Source organism: Filobasidium floriforme (assembly GCF_021052385.1).
Source record: "Filobasidium floriforme strain CBS 6241 chromosome Unknown HD553scaffold_31, whole genome shotgun sequence".
NCBI classification, from domain to species: domain Eukaryota; kingdom Fungi; phylum Basidiomycota; class Tremellomycetes; order Filobasidiales; family Filobasidiaceae; genus Filobasidium; species Filobasidium floriforme.
This window is the reverse complement of record NW_025763652.1, coordinates 138,738-154,221: the sequence shown is the minus strand read 5'-3', so window position 1 is coordinate 154,221 and position 15,484 is coordinate 138,738. Positions and strand designations below refer to the sequence as shown.

The 15,484-nt window shown below is 54.3% G+C and overlaps 6 protein-coding genes across 6 annotated transcripts; 2 read left to right on the top strand and 4 right to left on the bottom strand.

Moving 5' to 3' along the window:
* Positions 1-16: 16 nt before the first annotated feature.
* Positions 17-4,571, top strand: HD553DRAFT_365824 (uncharacterized protein; the record flags this gene model as incomplete). Its single annotated transcript, XM_046184084.1, has 9 exons — positions 17-181; positions 685-991; positions 1,049-1,257; positions 1,348-3,301; positions 3,342-3,355; positions 3,443-3,537; positions 3,871-3,980; positions 4,079-4,226; positions 4,259-4,571. The coding sequence occupies 9 exons, from the start codon at positions 17-19 to the stop codon at positions 4,569-4,571; spliced, it is 3,315 nt and encodes a 1,104-aa protein (XP_046032529.1).
* A 169-nt stretch (positions 4,572-4,740) lies between these two features.
* On the bottom strand, positions 4,741-7,103 carry HD553DRAFT_346565 (uncharacterized protein; the record flags this gene model as incomplete). The annotated part of the gene is made up of 6 exons (XM_046183214.1): positions 4,741-5,271; positions 5,346-5,689; positions 5,765-6,109; positions 6,188-6,394; positions 6,473-6,940; positions 7,019-7,103. 6 exons carry the CDS (start codon positions 7,101-7,103, stop codon positions 4,741-4,743), a joined length of 1,980 nt encoding a protein of 659 aa, XP_046032528.1.
* Positions 7,104-7,925: 822 nt separating this feature from the next.
* Positions 7,926-8,273, bottom strand: HD553DRAFT_278499 (uncharacterized protein; the record flags this gene model as incomplete). The annotated part of the gene is made up of 1 exon (XM_046178051.1): positions 7,926-8,273. A coding segment is annotated over one exon (348 nt), but the record flags the coding sequence as incomplete, so codon positions are not given.
* A 218-nt stretch (positions 8,274-8,491) lies between these two features.
* HD553DRAFT_259937 (uncharacterized protein) lies at positions 8,492-8,731 on the bottom strand (the record flags this gene model as incomplete). Its single annotated transcript, XM_046177401.1, has 1 exon — positions 8,492-8,731. A coding segment is annotated over one exon (240 nt), but the record flags the coding sequence as incomplete, so codon positions are not given.
* A 1,288-nt stretch (positions 8,732-10,019) lies between these two features.
* On the top strand, positions 10,020-12,751 carry HD553DRAFT_365822 (putative cobalamin synthesis protein; the record flags this gene model as incomplete). The annotated part of the gene is made up of 13 exons (XM_046184083.1): positions 10,020-10,208; positions 10,283-10,352; positions 10,423-10,495; positions 10,566-10,608; positions 10,667-10,962; positions 11,038-11,201; positions 11,272-11,404; positions 11,474-11,796; positions 11,857-12,039; positions 12,102-12,113; positions 12,194-12,288; positions 12,347-12,407; positions 12,468-12,751. The coding sequence occupies 13 exons, from the start codon at positions 10,020-10,022 to the stop codon at positions 12,653-12,655; spliced, it is 1,830 nt and encodes a 609-aa protein (XP_046032525.1). The 3' UTR covers positions 12,656-12,751.
* A 1-nt stretch (position 12,752) lies between these two features.
* Positions 12,753-15,341, bottom strand: HD553DRAFT_365820 (uncharacterized protein; the record flags this gene model as incomplete). Its single annotated transcript, XM_046184082.1, has 9 exons — positions 12,753-13,461; positions 13,515-13,673; positions 13,741-13,831; positions 13,919-13,961; positions 14,586-14,735; positions 14,812-14,894; positions 14,956-15,073; positions 15,142-15,204; positions 15,271-15,341. The coding sequence occupies 9 exons, from the start codon at positions 15,339-15,341 to the stop codon at positions 13,088-13,090; spliced, it is 1,152 nt and encodes a 383-aa protein (XP_046032524.1). The 3' UTR covers positions 12,753-13,087.
* Positions 15,342-15,484: the final 143 nt, after the last annotated feature.

Sequence of the window (15,484 nt, the reverse complement as noted above, 5' to 3'; positions counted from 1 at the left end):
GGTTTACTCAGGATCAATGCCCGGATGTCAGACGTGTTCCGCAAAGCCTTTGGGCCTTGCGAAAATTGCAGTCTGGTTCAGGGGTCGGCCCAAGTTCGACATCGGTGTCCACTGGTCGATTGCTACATCGTGCGAGTCCGGTTCAGCGAGATGCACAAACAATTTGGCTCCCTACATCCCAGTAAGGGCTGTTGACTCCGAGTCTCGACGTGATATCAGAGGGATTGCCAGGCGCTCGAGGGCTTTGCTGATCGACCTGCCGCGGAAGCGCGCCGCCGCACTCTGAGCGAGCCCGAACCAATACATGCCTAACAAGAGACTGAAAACATACGCAACAACCTGGAAGCTCTTCGCGGCAAGACCTGATGCGAGAGCGTCCAGCCTTCCCGCTCCTCGACTTTCGTATGAGGCGCCAAAAAGACCACTTTACACGTGACTTAGTAAATCTCGTAATCGTTTAGTCAGCAACGTTTAACCCACAACGTTTATTCGTTTACTCGACAACGTTTAGTATCAAGCTCGACATCGTTTAATCCTTTACTCTACATCGTCTTCATCGAACTTTACGTACGCTACATCCATCAGCCAACAATCTACCTCTCGACATGTAGGGTCAATCGTTTCGGCCGTTCCATCGGCCAACTCCAGTTCATGACCTTGTTACATATCAATAGTCACATCTAGATTCTTCACACGTACTCTGCCATTCAGTACCTATTCTATTCGCTCCCCCTTACCATGCCTCAGCACAACGATTCACATCAACAAATCACCATAAGTCAGGCCGACCTGGCCGCTGCTATACAGCAGGCTGTACAGACAGCTTTACGACAAGCTGGACCGCCTCAGCTACCATCTACACCAGGCCAAGGGTCGTATAGCCCCATGATACCCGGCACGACCCATAATACCGCAAATAATGATAATACAGGTCCTTTTCATAATCGATTTCCTCCCGCTCCTTCCATTACCCACAGCCCGCATAGCTATGGTCAGCTACCCCAACATAGCACCATTTCTGCTCTGCAAACGCTCCGCAACATGCCAGGGCATACCCCCCCAGGAATTAGTCGAAACACCATCCAGAACTTTAATTCAATCAACCCCTCCTCCGCTTCGTCTTCGTCCCAGAACATCCGACCGGGCTCTCCTTTCGCTTCCTATCTCACCAGTGGCCGCAAAGGGAAAGCTCCGGCCCGCCAAACACAGATTACACCTGGTCCTCCCGTCTCAATTTGCAAAGAGAAGGAGACAATTGTCAGTGTTACCTGAGTCGGCCGGAGTCGGCCGACTGTCGGTCAACTTGACTTTCCCTTTCCAAATCGACTGACCGATCTTTGCATCTAGGTGTACTACCTCAAATCCTCGGCTGTTATTTCGGACCGGCTGACACTTCGCAAGGGTGCAGAGGCGGTCAAGGAGTGGTTGGCTGCTGAGGGTTTTGGGAAACCTCTCTGGATATCTGCAAACGCACATGCCTCCGCTATCGCCGCAACGGTTCAGGAGCTCTTCCGGCGTGAGGGTATCAATGAACAGTGGTGTTGGGCCAAGACCAATCCTCACAGCCATCGGTTCGAGCCTGCCACATGCCGACCATCGTCGAGCTCGTTCAACCAGGTAAAGGCCCTGTTTGAACGTTCTGGCTGCGCCTACATCGTCGATGGACATGTCAACGATCGAGATTTCACCTACACCGCCCCGGACTATACCCACCAGGAGGAAGTAGCCTCCCGGCAGTTCTACACAACCATCCGAAACCTCCAAAACACTGCATCGGGCAAGGACGATGAGGACGAAGACGTTGAGGATGATGACGACATGTGGACCTGCATCGCCTGTGGCAAGTCTGTCAAGATGATCTCCAAACGTCGTCATACGGGTCACTGTCAACGTTACAAGATTTACCGCACTGAACGGAACGGTCGAGACGGTCGAGAATCACCAACACCGTCCGTTTTCACTGAAGCATCCACTCCCCGGCTGGTACCGACCCCTCGTCTTGTCGATGCCTTTCCAGATGCTATGCCGGTCCCCAGGGCTCATCAGTCGGGTCCCTCTACATCCAGCAGCACTGGTCGAACTTCAGGGATGGCGGACATGTCCCTCGAGACTGCCGGTTTCGTTGATCGCGCTGAGCCACTGTTCTTCACTGACCAGGCTACACCAGCTCCATCTCCCCTGGCGTCTACAGCTACACTCCAGACTCCTAGCATGGAGGATCTAGCCGGTCCCCTACAAGAGGATCTCGCCGCAGTGCGGCAGAACCGATGGAATGATCAAGCTGACGAAGGTTGGAGTGGATTCGACCTTGACGGACGTCAGGCATCTCTCGAACGAGAGCGGTCGATCGACGCTGACGTCTTAGGTTTGATCAACCTGTCCCAGGATGAGCCGCCCAGAGGTAGCCAGCCTCGAGCTCACACCCCCGAGGACAGGCAGGCTGTCCAAAGCGCAAGAGACCGACCAGATGACCGACCGGTCGGTGAGGTCGTCGGTGAGGTCGCTCGAACCGAACATAGCCGTCCAGATCGTTTGCCAAGTCCGATTGAGGAGAGCCAACGGACTGTCAGGGATAGCCCCTCTCCCGGACCCGCCACCCCTGCGCAGAGGAGTATTCAGAACGCCTCTGGCAGGACAATTGCGCAACCTCAAGAACGTTCCGTGACTCCCGAAATCCAATACGCGGGAGAGACAGGTCGGCCGATAGCGGCAAATCCCGCCCGACCACAACCTCTGGGGGGTAGACGACGTGCCATAGAAGCCACCCTGAGAGATATGCAAGCACTGTTGCAAGGTCTTGATGAGGGAAGTCGCGCTAGGGCGTTATCGGCCATCCAGCAGGGTGATCCTCTGCTGGCTTCACGTCACATCCGTAATCGGTTCCGGTCGGGCAATCTGGACAACCCAGAAGGAGATGTCAATGATCCTGTACCGCCCTATGCAAGAGAGGTCCGTATTGGGGAAGTCCTTATGCAAGCAGGGCCTCCCGAGGGATTCGGTCTTGCAGCAGAAGCCGGGATGACGCCTCCGAGGGAGATCCCGCACCAAGTCGAGCCTGTCTCTGGCCCGGGCGTTCCTCCCCCGCAGGAAGAACGTCCAGCTGCGTACTCAGACCGCAGTGGTCCGGTTCCTCCGTTGCCGCCTCCAGTCAGGCCTGCAGTTGAGCCTTCGGTCGATCAACCTCCTCCTCCCTCTCTCCCTGCAAGGGGACGAGGCTATCGCCGACGACGATCGCCCAGACCTCAGGAGGGTCGCCCTCGTCCTGAGCCTGCCACAGAGCCTGCCACATTGGCGAACAGGCGTGAGCGCCGTGACACTGGCAATCGGTGTTACCGCCCAAGGTGCAGCTGCGATAGTGAGTCTACCCCCCCAGTTTGCCCGCCAGTCGGCCGAGGGTCGGTGAAACCCATGGGAGAGCTGAATCGGGCTTTCCTTCTCACAGAACAACATTCGTAGGAGTCGGAGTGGACCGTCTGAGAGGGGGAGAGGGAATCGTGCTGGAGAAGAGGGTCGTTCGAGGATGCTGTCGGGCGTTGGGTTAGGGCGTTGAGGGTGAGGGTGGTCCGAGGATGCTGTCGGGCGTTGAGGGTGTATGCCGATGTCGACATGGGCGGGTAGTTCTGGGATGTTGTCGGACGTTCAGTGTGTATGCTGATGTCGACATGGGAACGGAAGGGAGTCGTTCGAGGGTGTTGTCGAACGTTGAGGGTCGTTCGAGGATGTTGTCGAACGTTGAGGGTCGTTCGAGGATGTTGTCGAACGTTGAGGGTCGTTCGAGGATGTTGTCGAACGTTGAGGGTCGTTCGAGGATGTTGTCGAACGTTGAGGGTCGTTCGAGGATGTTGTACTCATACGTTGCCGCCTGTATAGTTGCCCCTTGATCGTCCCATGCGAAGTTCATCGTCCTGCAGCGCAGGGGAACGTCTTGGCCGACCATGTGCTTGTTCTTCAGTGTCGTAGCGCTTGGTCACGTTGGGTCGGTGCGCCGATCATGTCCAAGCGGCAGTCAGATAGGTGTCCGTGACCAATCGCAATCGGTTTATGTGCTTGAGCGTGCGCAAGTGGGTATGCAGAACAGATGATGAGAGATTAGGCGAACCCTGGAAGAAGTACTGCCCTTGTAAGCCGGGGATTTGGGCGAGGGGTTCCGAGCGAAAGACAATGGTCGGTGACATTGGGGTGCAGGCTCGCGAAACCGTTGGTGTTGCCGTCGGTGTTGCCCTGAGGTAGAATGCGCCCTGGTCGAACGAGCGAACAGAGGATTTAGGGGATATGGTGAATATGAAGAAGTACCTCTTGTTGATGTCCAGGACTTGACACCGAAGGTTCTTTCGTGCCGTCTTCACCAACGCCCGTCGTCTGAGTCGAGTCCGTTCCACCCACCCCGCAGTTCACTCCCTCAACGACCGCCGCCAAACTACACCGACGGCTTCGACCCGCAATGCTTCTTGCTCGTCGATGTCGATGTCGATCGTGCCCTCTTGGCGACCTTCCAAGTTCTCGGCGATCGCCACCATTCGGTGGTCGGGTCAATCATCCACCCACCCCAGGAGCGTTCGTTACTATGGTAGCGGACCCCCACCACCCCTACAAGGGTCTCGCTGACGATGATGAATATCTTTCGAAGGATCCTTGATCTAAAATGAAATAAATAGAAAGAATCTGAGTCTTAAACCCTCTCGGGGTAGAATACAACCTATCCTATAAGAACAAGAGCCGGAGGCGTAGACCTTCAAGGTCCTACTGTTCGTCCTCCCCCTCCTCCTCCTCCTCCTCCTCCTCCTCGTCCTCGTCGTCCTCGTCGTCGGCCTCAACCTCGATGGCGGCGGCAGCGGTCGACCCAGAGGGACCACGGCGGAGGTCCGCGCTCACGGCCGAAAACTCCTGAATCCGCTCGGCCAACATGTTGTTGGCCGGCTCTCCAAGAGCAGTGGCGGCCATCGAGTTCAGGACTCCGAGACCCACCTCCATCCCTCCGATCGCTCGGTCGAGCCGGGCAGCCAAACCGTTCACCCACTCCTGGCTCACCCCAGTTGTACTGGGACCTGCCGCGGGCGGGTTGACGTGCCTGGGCTCGTCGTTGAACGAGCACTTCGCACGAACCGCCACGCAGTGGGAGCAGGAGCGCTCCTTCTTGGAGTTTGGGTTTCTCCAGCAACCCCACCACGGTTCGTCCCCACCCTTCGAGGCTCCGAGGCTACGACAGGTGTCGCACCTCTCGTCTCCGAGAAACTCGACCGCACCGGGATCTTCTTGGCGCCGTTTCGCCTTCTGAGAGAAGTCATACAACAAAGATCAGCTCCACCGACTCTTGACCGACCAGTCGGGGAGGATCGGTCACTTACCGCGTGGTTCAGGAGCGTCCCTGCACTCGGCTCCTGCTTGACCTCGGCCTTGATCTCAGCCTTGGCCTGGCCCCTACCACCCTTGGTGGATGTCGCCCTACCTTTACCCTTGGTGGGCGTCGCGGCAGGGGACGAGGTGGCAGGCTTGGACTTCCTGCGAGGAGACTTGGCCGGGGACGAGGCGGCCGAGGTGGCAGCGCGGTTGGCGCGAGTTTGAGGTCCAGGACCAGCCTGGGTGTTGTTGTCGGGGCCAGCCCGGGTGCCCTGCTTGGTAGGGCTGAGAGGGTTCCGGGCGGGGACCCTCCTGATCCTCTTCGTCGGCGTTGGCCTCGCCCGATCCGAAGCTAGGTAGATAGAGGAATAAATAGGAATCATAAGCAACATGAACGGTGAAAGCCATGTGATGAGTCCTAACTTACACCCTTGAACCGACTCAAGCTCATCCTCCTCCTCCATTCTCGCCCGTCGTCTCTGGGACCGGGTCTCCGGATACCCCGCCCAGATCTGCCCTTCCTCCCGTTGGTCGGGATCGTCCGACCCTTGTCGAGCTCCACGTCTGGCTCGAGGAGATGTCGCCGACCCAAGAGGGGCGATCGGCCGGGTGCCGGAGGGGGAAGGACTCTCAGGAGACCGAGAGCGAGGGCGCTCGGGAGACCGAGAGCGAGGGCGCTGGGAAGCCTGAAGCTCCGCGAACTTCTTCTGCCACGCAGCCTTCCTTTCCGGCGAGATGGCCGGGGCCGCCACCTCTTCCGCCTCGCTTACGGCTACGTGACACAATCATCCTATTCATTAGTAAAACGAGCCGGAATGAACAAGCGCAAGCAAGTGAAACATGAACATACCATCGTCCCCAGCCAACTCCATCTCGTCCATCACCCCTCCATCATCATGCCCCACCCCGCCTGGCGTTGGCGTCCTGACGGCCAGAACAACCTCCTCCTCCATCGGCACATCGACGTCCTGTTCGATGTCCTGTTGAGGACCCTCCATCCCGACATCTTCGGGGTCCCTTTCGACAACGGGCTCCGCCTGTTCTTGCCCGTTACTCTCTATATAGCAAAGAAGCAATGACACAATCATTTGAATCAGTGACATATACAACAGCGAATAAACAGAACCAAACACACCCGCCGAACTCGTCCCAATCGAGAGCGCCCGAGTCGCTAAGCTCATCAGACCAGCTTCCTCGTCACTGATCTGCCCATCGGCCACAGCAGCCGCGATCTCCTGGCCCGCTCGAGCACGTCCCTCATCGACTTCCTCGCTAGGTTCTCTCCGTATGGGAGAGACCGACCCAAACATCTGTCTCCGAAAGGTAGGAGACCGTCCATAACCATCCTCAGATTCTACGTCGATTTGTAGGAGATCAGGATCATCATCGCTACCGAACTGCTCGGGATCCAGGTTGGCGTATCGATGGGGGACGCCTCCACGTCGACCTCGACCCCTCCCACGAGTCCCTCTACTTCCTCTTTCACCCCGACCTCCGCTACCTCTTCCTCTTCCTCTTATTCGCTCGGGAGATGACTCTGCCGCCGTAGCAGGACGTCCTACACCCCTACGCATCATCACCCGACTTCCTCGATGTGTAGAAGCTTGATGTCACACCCAAAAACGAACCAGAACAGCTCAAAGGATGTCAAATTTGCACTCACGACCCAAGGCCGACTCACGACCGCCAGTCGGCCGACCCGCCCTTCTCGAACTCCCCTCCCCTCGAGCGCTGTTGCTCGGAAGCTCGTTTTCCTTGTCTGACATGGCGATTCTTGGAGAACTTTCAGGATTGTATGAAGGGTAGTAGGTTCGTATAGGTGGGCAATACGGGGAGTTGAAGGCGTCGGAGTTTTGAAAGCGATGGCAGGGGTATTTACCTATAAGGGAATCGACTAGAACGTCAGCAGTTTTTTTCTCTCTTTGTTGTTCTTTGATGTAAGCGACAGGAACAGAACAACAGCAACGAGAGGGTCCTTTGAGAACCTAGTTTGCCTAAGCGAGCAACCTGAAACGTGAAACACAACAACAAACAACGCGTTATCGTCATCAATGACATCATCATCAAACTCGAAAATACCTATTCATTGCAGGGCCATGTATGGTTTTCACACGGTAGCAGGTTCGGTGAGCAGTTGTAAGAAGGTCTCTACGAAGTCTAGCACCGCTATGTAACGTTCTTCGCCAAATTCCCCGAGAATTGGCGCGACAAACGGGAATTTGGCTTGGAGTTCGTCTTGAAATTCCCTGTCGAACAGTTGTTGAGGAACGTGCCGCCCAAACTGCGGGACCACAACGTGAGGGTCTTCGTAGTGAGGCTGACGTCTTTGCTCGACCACAGGAGTGTCGTCCAGGAATAGGGAGGCGTCGATTGCTGATGAACGGCAATGGGTATTTTGGTCGCGCTGCAAATGTTCCGGTCGAGGTGGTAGCTCCACAACATCGTCTTCTACCCCTAGAGCGAATGCTTCGTCCTCGTCCTCATTGTAACGTAGATCCGGTGACAGCTCGATGTGAAAGCCGGCCGCTTTCGCGTCTAGTAGGCCTGCTCGGGACGAAAGACATTTAAATTTATCAATTCAGTACTGTTTAATTAATAAGTTTCGGAGGTTCGTCGCAGGGAGATAGAAACATACCTCCCACCCATTGCTGAATAGGACTAGCACCGCCCAGTCCCTTTGAGCTCATCCCGTGGTAATTCCAACTATCTCGGAATAGATCGAGAGAGTAGTTGATTTGTGGAAGATAGACGTAGTGGAGGCAGAATAGATGTATTGGGTCGTTGCGGTCAAGGACGCCTGACTTCTCCAAGAGCTCGAAGGTGCGTGCGTACTTCCTGGTCACCTTCAGGCCGACATCCCTCCAGAGGCGTTCGATGCGTACATTGTGTACAGAGCGACCCTGCATGAATGAACCTCTTGTACGACCTGTCGGCCGACAGTCGGCGATAAGTTAGGCTCAGTGAAGTCTGGTATCAAGTGGCATGCACAAAACGTACCTTGTACCCTCTCCATATGCGCTTTCACCCCAAGATTCTCTCCCCCGTAGTCCGCTCGAATACGGCTAGGCCAGCCCCACTGATCTACGGCTTCCAGAAACAGCCCTTCAACCGTTTCGGCAAAGTTGTTCGGACTAGCATGAAGCCAGGTAATAAGGTGTGACTTGCCATCGATGGCACCGTGTATCACAAACTTCCAGTTGATAAGCTTGTGCTGACCATCGATGTGCCAGACTGAGTTCACAAACGGTACGTGGTACCTTCGTCGTTGTACTGTATGCGTGGTACGACTGGCAAGATTTGCTGGCTCCAACTGCTGCAAGGTGCTCCTTACCTCGGCTCGTGTTACCGAGAGGCCCCAGGCTTTGAGCTGGCCCCAAACAGTGACCGCTCCTACCGTAGTCTCGTCCTGGCCCCCAATCGCTTGTAGAATAGCTTGCTCCACCTCTGCCCGAGACAATCGGTGCTTGGGTTCCTGCTTCATGAGTCCAAGAGTGCGACGCCGACGCTTGATAGTCGAGGAATGACAGTCGAACATCAAGCCGAGCTGCTTGTCCGTAAATCCGAGGCGTACCATCTGCTCAAGGTTGACAGGGTCAATAGGGGTTGCATGCGAACGACCACCGACAGGTCGGCCGCCTGTCGGTTGGGAAGCTCGAGACGTTCGCGCAGCCAGGGAAGTCTCGACCGAGATCAGCTGTTCTCGAAGGTGTGAGGTAGTCTGATAGTAGTGTGCGTAGAGCTGCTTGGAGATCTTGCTGTAGACATGGAGGGTAAGGAAGTGTAGGAATTCGTCGAGAGAGGAGATCAGAGGCGATATGCGTAATGGGTCCCTTTGATGAGGTGGCGAGAGGAGGTATTCGACAGCAGGGTGGTGGGTAGTATAGGCGATATCAGCCAAGAACAGGAGTCGTGCTTCTTGAGTAGACATAGCTATGGTGGGAATACGGGATGGTGGTGAAGGAGAAAGACTAGTACGGAGAAAGTGGAGTGGATCTGCATAGTAGCGTTCATGTTGGGTCCGGTCGGCCGACTTGAATATGTTACGTATGGTATATGTATGAAAACAGTATGAGGGAGTAAACGATATTGGGTATGAGGTAAACGTTGTAGTGTAGAGGACTAAACGATGTCGAGTAAAGGACTAAACGCTGTCGAGTAACGAGTATACGTTGTGTACTAAACGTTGCTGACTAAACGATTACGAGCAAACGGAAGTGGTCCAATTGGCGCCCCGTACTTTCGGGGGCCGGCCCCCCAAACTTCGTCTGAAACGCGCTTGACAATCGACGCGCGACTTCGGGGATCGTCCCCTTGACCGCGAAAGTCCTCATCACCGCGTCCATACCTCTAGACGGGTGTTGCGGACCAGTCAGAGAGCCCGAATTAGCAAAAGTCGCTATTGACGCTAAGCAATACTACATACTAAGAGTAAGGAGTTGTCTGTCGAATGCATGATTGACGGACGGGCATGAACATGACTGCGGCGCGGTGATAGGGTCACCGTTTTTTCGAACACGCGCGATTGGTCGCTCGGTGGTCTTTCGAATCCAACGCCAGTATATATATGTGTGCTCAAGAGATAACCAGGACGAAGTCTCAAAATCGCGGGGCTACTATATACTGCGAGAACAAAAATTTACTCTTCATTCACGACCCCCCCACGACCAAAAATCACGCTCAATATGCCCATAGCCACACCTGAAACGCCCGTACTCGCGGCTCAAGACTCGCCCATCGATACGCGCCTGCCGGTCACCCTTCTTTCTGGTTTCCTAGGATCTGGCAAGACGACATTGCTTTCCTACATCCTCAAGTCGAAAGACCATGGCTTGCGATGCGCTGTCATCGTTAACGATATGGGAGCTTTGAACGTGAGCTCGGTCTATCTCCTCCCGCTCCGCAACGAGATCGACCATTGACTTCCGGCGCGTGCGTCATGGCATAGATCGACGCTTCCCTGATCTCGAACCACAAACTCACCCAGAAAGAAGAGAAACTCATCCAAATGCAGAACGGTAAGCCTTCTCCCCAGTCGCAGGTCATGATGACCAGCATGTAATTCGAGACTCACAATACGGTCGGCAGGCTGTATCTGTTGTACGCTCCGCGCGGACTTGCTGGAAGAGGTGGCCAACCTAGCTGAGGCGGGGTCTTTCGAGTCGGTCATTCTATCTCTGTAGGTTCGGTTTCAGCTTTGGTACTGACACATTTTCTTTTCTCTTCGAAAGCTACCTGATCATCGAAAGTTCAGGTATTTCTGAGCCAATCCAGGTGAGTTATCCTGGCGCTTCATTCAGCTCCCAATACTGCGCTAATGTCTCAAATACAGGTCGCCGAAACCTTCACTCAAGAGTTCGCCGAATCCATCGACAACGAGGATGAAATCGCCGAAATCGAGGCGTCTATTCCTACCGACCCCTCCGACCCCAAATCTACCCCTGAGTCCCGTAAACGTCTCGCCCGGCTCATCGCCCAAGGAGGATTATCAAAGATCGCTCGTCTGGATACTTGCGTTAGTATGGTGGATTGTACGACCTTTTTGAGTGATTTCGACACGACGGACTTCTTGACGGATCGACATGGCGCGGAGGTTACACCGGAGGATGAGAGGAACATTACCGATCTGTAAGTCGCGCTTGAACTTTTCACTTGTTACCTCTTCGTTTATTCGGCTAAGACGTGTTACTGCCGACACTATAGTCTTACCGATCAAATCGAGTTTGCCAACGTCATTCTCCTCAACAAAACTGATATGGTCTCGAAAGAACAAGTTGGCAGTATCGAGAACCTCGTCCGCACCCTGAACCCCGCGGCGAAGATCCTGCGAACAACCTACTCCAAGGTCGATCTCAGAGAACTGCTGAGTACGGCCTCTTGATTACTCTCGTACCAAAGACTAGTCTCGACTGAATTACAAGTCTGTTGTTTCCTTAGATACGCGCTCGTTCGATTTCGAAAAGGCTGCTACTGGCGCGGGATGGTTGCAGTCCCTCAAGGAGAGTAGCAAGGTCCCTTTCACGGATGCTGATGGTGTGACGAGGATGATCCCGAAGCCGGAAACTCTCGAGTGAGTGTTTCGAAATCGTTAAGCCCAATTGAATTACATGGACGACTACTGACCTGCTTGACGTGGCAGATATGGCATCGGCTCATTCGTCTACCAAGCGCGACGACCTTTCCATCCGCGTCGACTCTGGGACCTCGTCTCGGCGCCGTTTGCTATCTTGCAGACCACCTTCGAGGACGACGACGAAGATGAAGACAGCGATGCAGACGCCGAGATGGAAGTCACTGGAGATGCTGAGAGCGAAACCGAAGATGCAGAGATGTACGATGAAGAAAAGGCCAAGGCGGAGACTTTGCGTCAGCTCCAGGCGGACAAGGCTGCGCTGGACTTGCCCGCGCGAGCCAAGGTCAAGCGCGAGTCTCCCGTCTGGAAGGGACTCTTGCGAAGCAAAGGTTAGCCAGTTCTAGGATTATAAGCCCACGCATGAATGTTGATGGCGATTGGCTCCTCAGGGTTCATCTGGTTGGCGTCCCGACCGGATGTTCACGGCGAATGGTCGCAAGCGGGTATCATGTTCACCATGGCGGGTGGATCGAGGTGGTTTTGCACCACGCCCGAGGAAGATTGGCCGCTTGCCGAGATGGAAGGAGCTAAGGAAGCTATCAAGCAGGACTTCTATGGCAAATGGGGAGATCGTGAGTCCTTAAGAGTTTGTTGTTTCATAAGTGGTATCGCTCATTGAATTGCACTATCGCAGGCCGTCAAGAGCGTGAGTTTGTCTCAGCTTGGGGTACAGTACGCGCGATCGACCCGAAGGGGGTATTGACACGACCCTATTTCTTTGTTCAGTTGTCTTCATCGGACAAGAACTTGACAAGGATCTGATCACAAAAACCTTGAACGAGGTTCTGTTGACCGATTCCGAATGGGCTCAGTGGGAGAAGGTAAGTCACGCTAGCAATCTATAGATGAACAAGTACCGATACAGCCCTTGCGCGACAGATCATGAACTCTGAGCGTAAAACCGAAAAGAAGCATCAGAAGCTGTTCGAAACTTTCGAGGGTAAGTAGCAATTGCGATCAAGAACTCGTGCCGCACCTGATTCGTTTGATGCCCGTACAGATGGTTGGGAAGACTGGCTCGATCCGCAAGGCGAAGACGAGCACGACGAGGTTCCGGCTGCCAAACAAGAGCATACTGCCAAGCACAAACATGCGCATGACCATTCGCATCACGACCACTCGATCGCCAACAAGCGCAGGAAGACTGCAGCTGTTGAGGCTATGAACGCCGCCGCTATTGCTGTTTAGTATATTCAAGGCTTACAATGCAGATTGGCGTGGACTGTAATACAGATACTGTACGAGCCCATGAAACGGAGCCATCGGAAGTTGACACCTTTTGTCTGATTTCCCATGAAGTTCAGTGAAAGCCATCGCGTTCACCCACACGCGATCCTTCTCGCGATGTACTTCCATAAAACATCGGTCGGGCTTGCTGAAAACCAGTCAACTGATACTTCCGACCGGATCTCCTAAGCCTGCTCTCGATTCTTCCCAAGCACATCTGTATCCTCCCTTCCCTTGCCTTCGAGAGTAGCTTGACTCAAGATTTCGCCTCGTTTGATGTTTGGATCGAACCGACATCGCCTGGGTGCGTAAAGTCGATGATGCCCATGTATTGGGAAAGCGATCCGGGTCTGGCGCGTCGGGTCTCATTCTGTCCAACGCAAAAGTCCTGATTCAGTTTTCACGAGGCTCATTGGTTGTCAGGACGTATCCACTCGCCTCTGGAAAATAGGGTACGGTCGTCGAAAGAGAGGCCGTCTGCGTCGGCGAATCTGATGTTGCTTGCTCAGTAGCACTGAGGTCGCCGCGCTTCATTGCTTGGCTGCTTGCGGCGGAGCGTCCGTCCTTCCTCAAGACGGATATCGACGCTTGTGCCTTGGATCGTGGATCACCGCATTTCGGTACCTCAAATGCGCTTTGCCAGCTATTGAGGAAAGTGAGGCCTCTGTGTTGGACTGTGCTAGCGGGCGTGTCTAAAGGATTTTCCGGAATCGTAGTGGCTTCCCTGGACTCGGGCGATTTGCCGGCAATGATCGGACTGGGAGGCCCTGCGAAGGTACCAAGACCTCTTGAAGACGGCCCTGGATGCTTTGTGGTATACCCAACGCTGTGGCCAAGACGCTCCAGGCATACGGCACAACGTGACCGACCGCGTCGAGCATGTAAGTATCGCCAACTACATGTTCGATACGTCCTCCCAGCCGAAACCCGCTAGGCACTGCCGAAGACATATCGCCAAGTACTGCCCACTGCTCGATGGCTGGATATTCCAATCGGAAAGGTTTTGTGATATCAATCACGGCGTCGGCCGGTGGAAAGGACTCTACCGTGGGCTGGGTGTTCCTGACCATCAACAGCAATCTGGCTTTTTTCGAGGTATCGGTCATATTCGGTAGCTGTATCGGGGGTAGCGAATGCCTACGGTATCTGTCCAAACTCGCAGCGTGTTGTACCGCAGTCATCCTGTCCTCGTCGCTTTATATGATTTCTCAAGAGTGAGCACACAATAACCATCAAAGGGATGTCATAACCACCTTGGTGGAAGCGGCTGTATCGCAATATACATTGATAAATACTCGACAGACGGTCTCGGGATTGCGATAGACGAGCTCGGGATTCCTAACGGTCTCGTCATAAGCGGGAACATCACGCAATTGTCGATCGTCAACAACTTTTGTTGTCTGGGATCACATGCACATGCGTATGTACCTGCGCATGTGGCTGCGCATGTACCTCGGGCTCCAACTCCACCTCCTCATGCTATTCCTCATAGCATTTGCCACCCCCGATCCGAATTCCGACGATGGTCACGGTCAAGTGGATGTCACTTCGAGGGAGGAGGTCGTTCCTCGATCACCCTGTGCCAGGCGGGAACTAAACGGTCAGTAATACACCCCTCGACTGGAGATGCACATTCATTGAAGACAATTGACGAAACGTTGTTGCTGCCTCTTTACAGTCGGCGATGAGGCTGATCTCCGTTCAGCTACGGCGGGAATGACAGCCGGTCAAAAGGCCGGACGCATTCATGAGCTACAGCTCCAAGTTGAGCGCCTCGAGAGACAGCTCGAAGTCTCCCAGTCAGCCAACCATGCCCTCAACAGGCTATGCAGGGTCTAACAATCCGCCCCAGTCAAAGCCGCTGTCTCAGGCAGAGCGAACATCGACCGACTACGAGCCAAACCTATAGTAGACGCGGAGATTAGAGAAGAGTTGTTGGCTCAGCTCCATGAGACGCAGAAGGAGGTTGACAGGTTGAGGCAGCGGCGGGAGATCGATAAAGTTGTCGCCGATAGGTTTGGCAGAGATATCATGGACTGAGCTGTATACTAGGCGGATCGTTTCAGGCTTCTGTTGATATGTACGAGTATGTTTGTGATCGCTTCCATTCTCGTCACCGGTCAGAGATCGGCGAGACAGAAGGTCGAGACAGCGACCCATATATCGTCAGCGAGACATGATGTATCTTCATAGATTGCATCTACATGGCGGGGAACCAAGATCATCCTCTACTCAGACTTCAACTTCTCGATCTCCTCTACCCTCTTGTCAACGAGGCCCGTCTTGACGTCCTTCTTGGACACCTTCTCTCCAGGAGGATCTCCCAATCCGTTCCAATAACCTGCCTTCTTCGTGACAATTTCATTTTCGAGCATCCCCCTGTTTATGTGATATGATGTCAATTGTGTTCGAAGGCAAGAGGCGGCAATGGAAAGAACACCACTCACTGGCGGACGGGGGTGTTAAAGGCCGTGGGCTTGACGTGACCTTTGAGTTTCGCAATGCGGGAACTGAAAGCATGCAAGATATGTTAACGTAGGTAACAGACGATCGAAGCAAGTGGGGTGCGAACATACCTGACGTCGGGCTTGAGGGGAGTCGCAGGGTTCGTGTTGACCTTGTCCTCGGGGGGGTTCGGGGCGGACATGCTGATGATGCGAGCCAATATGAGAATCTGACGCGGTGATGACTCTTGGCAAAGACTTTGCTCACTTGGCGTGAAGTCAAGCTTACGTAAGTACAGGGAGTGGTATCGGAAAGTAGGTGGAAGATGTAAATGACAGTATGGGA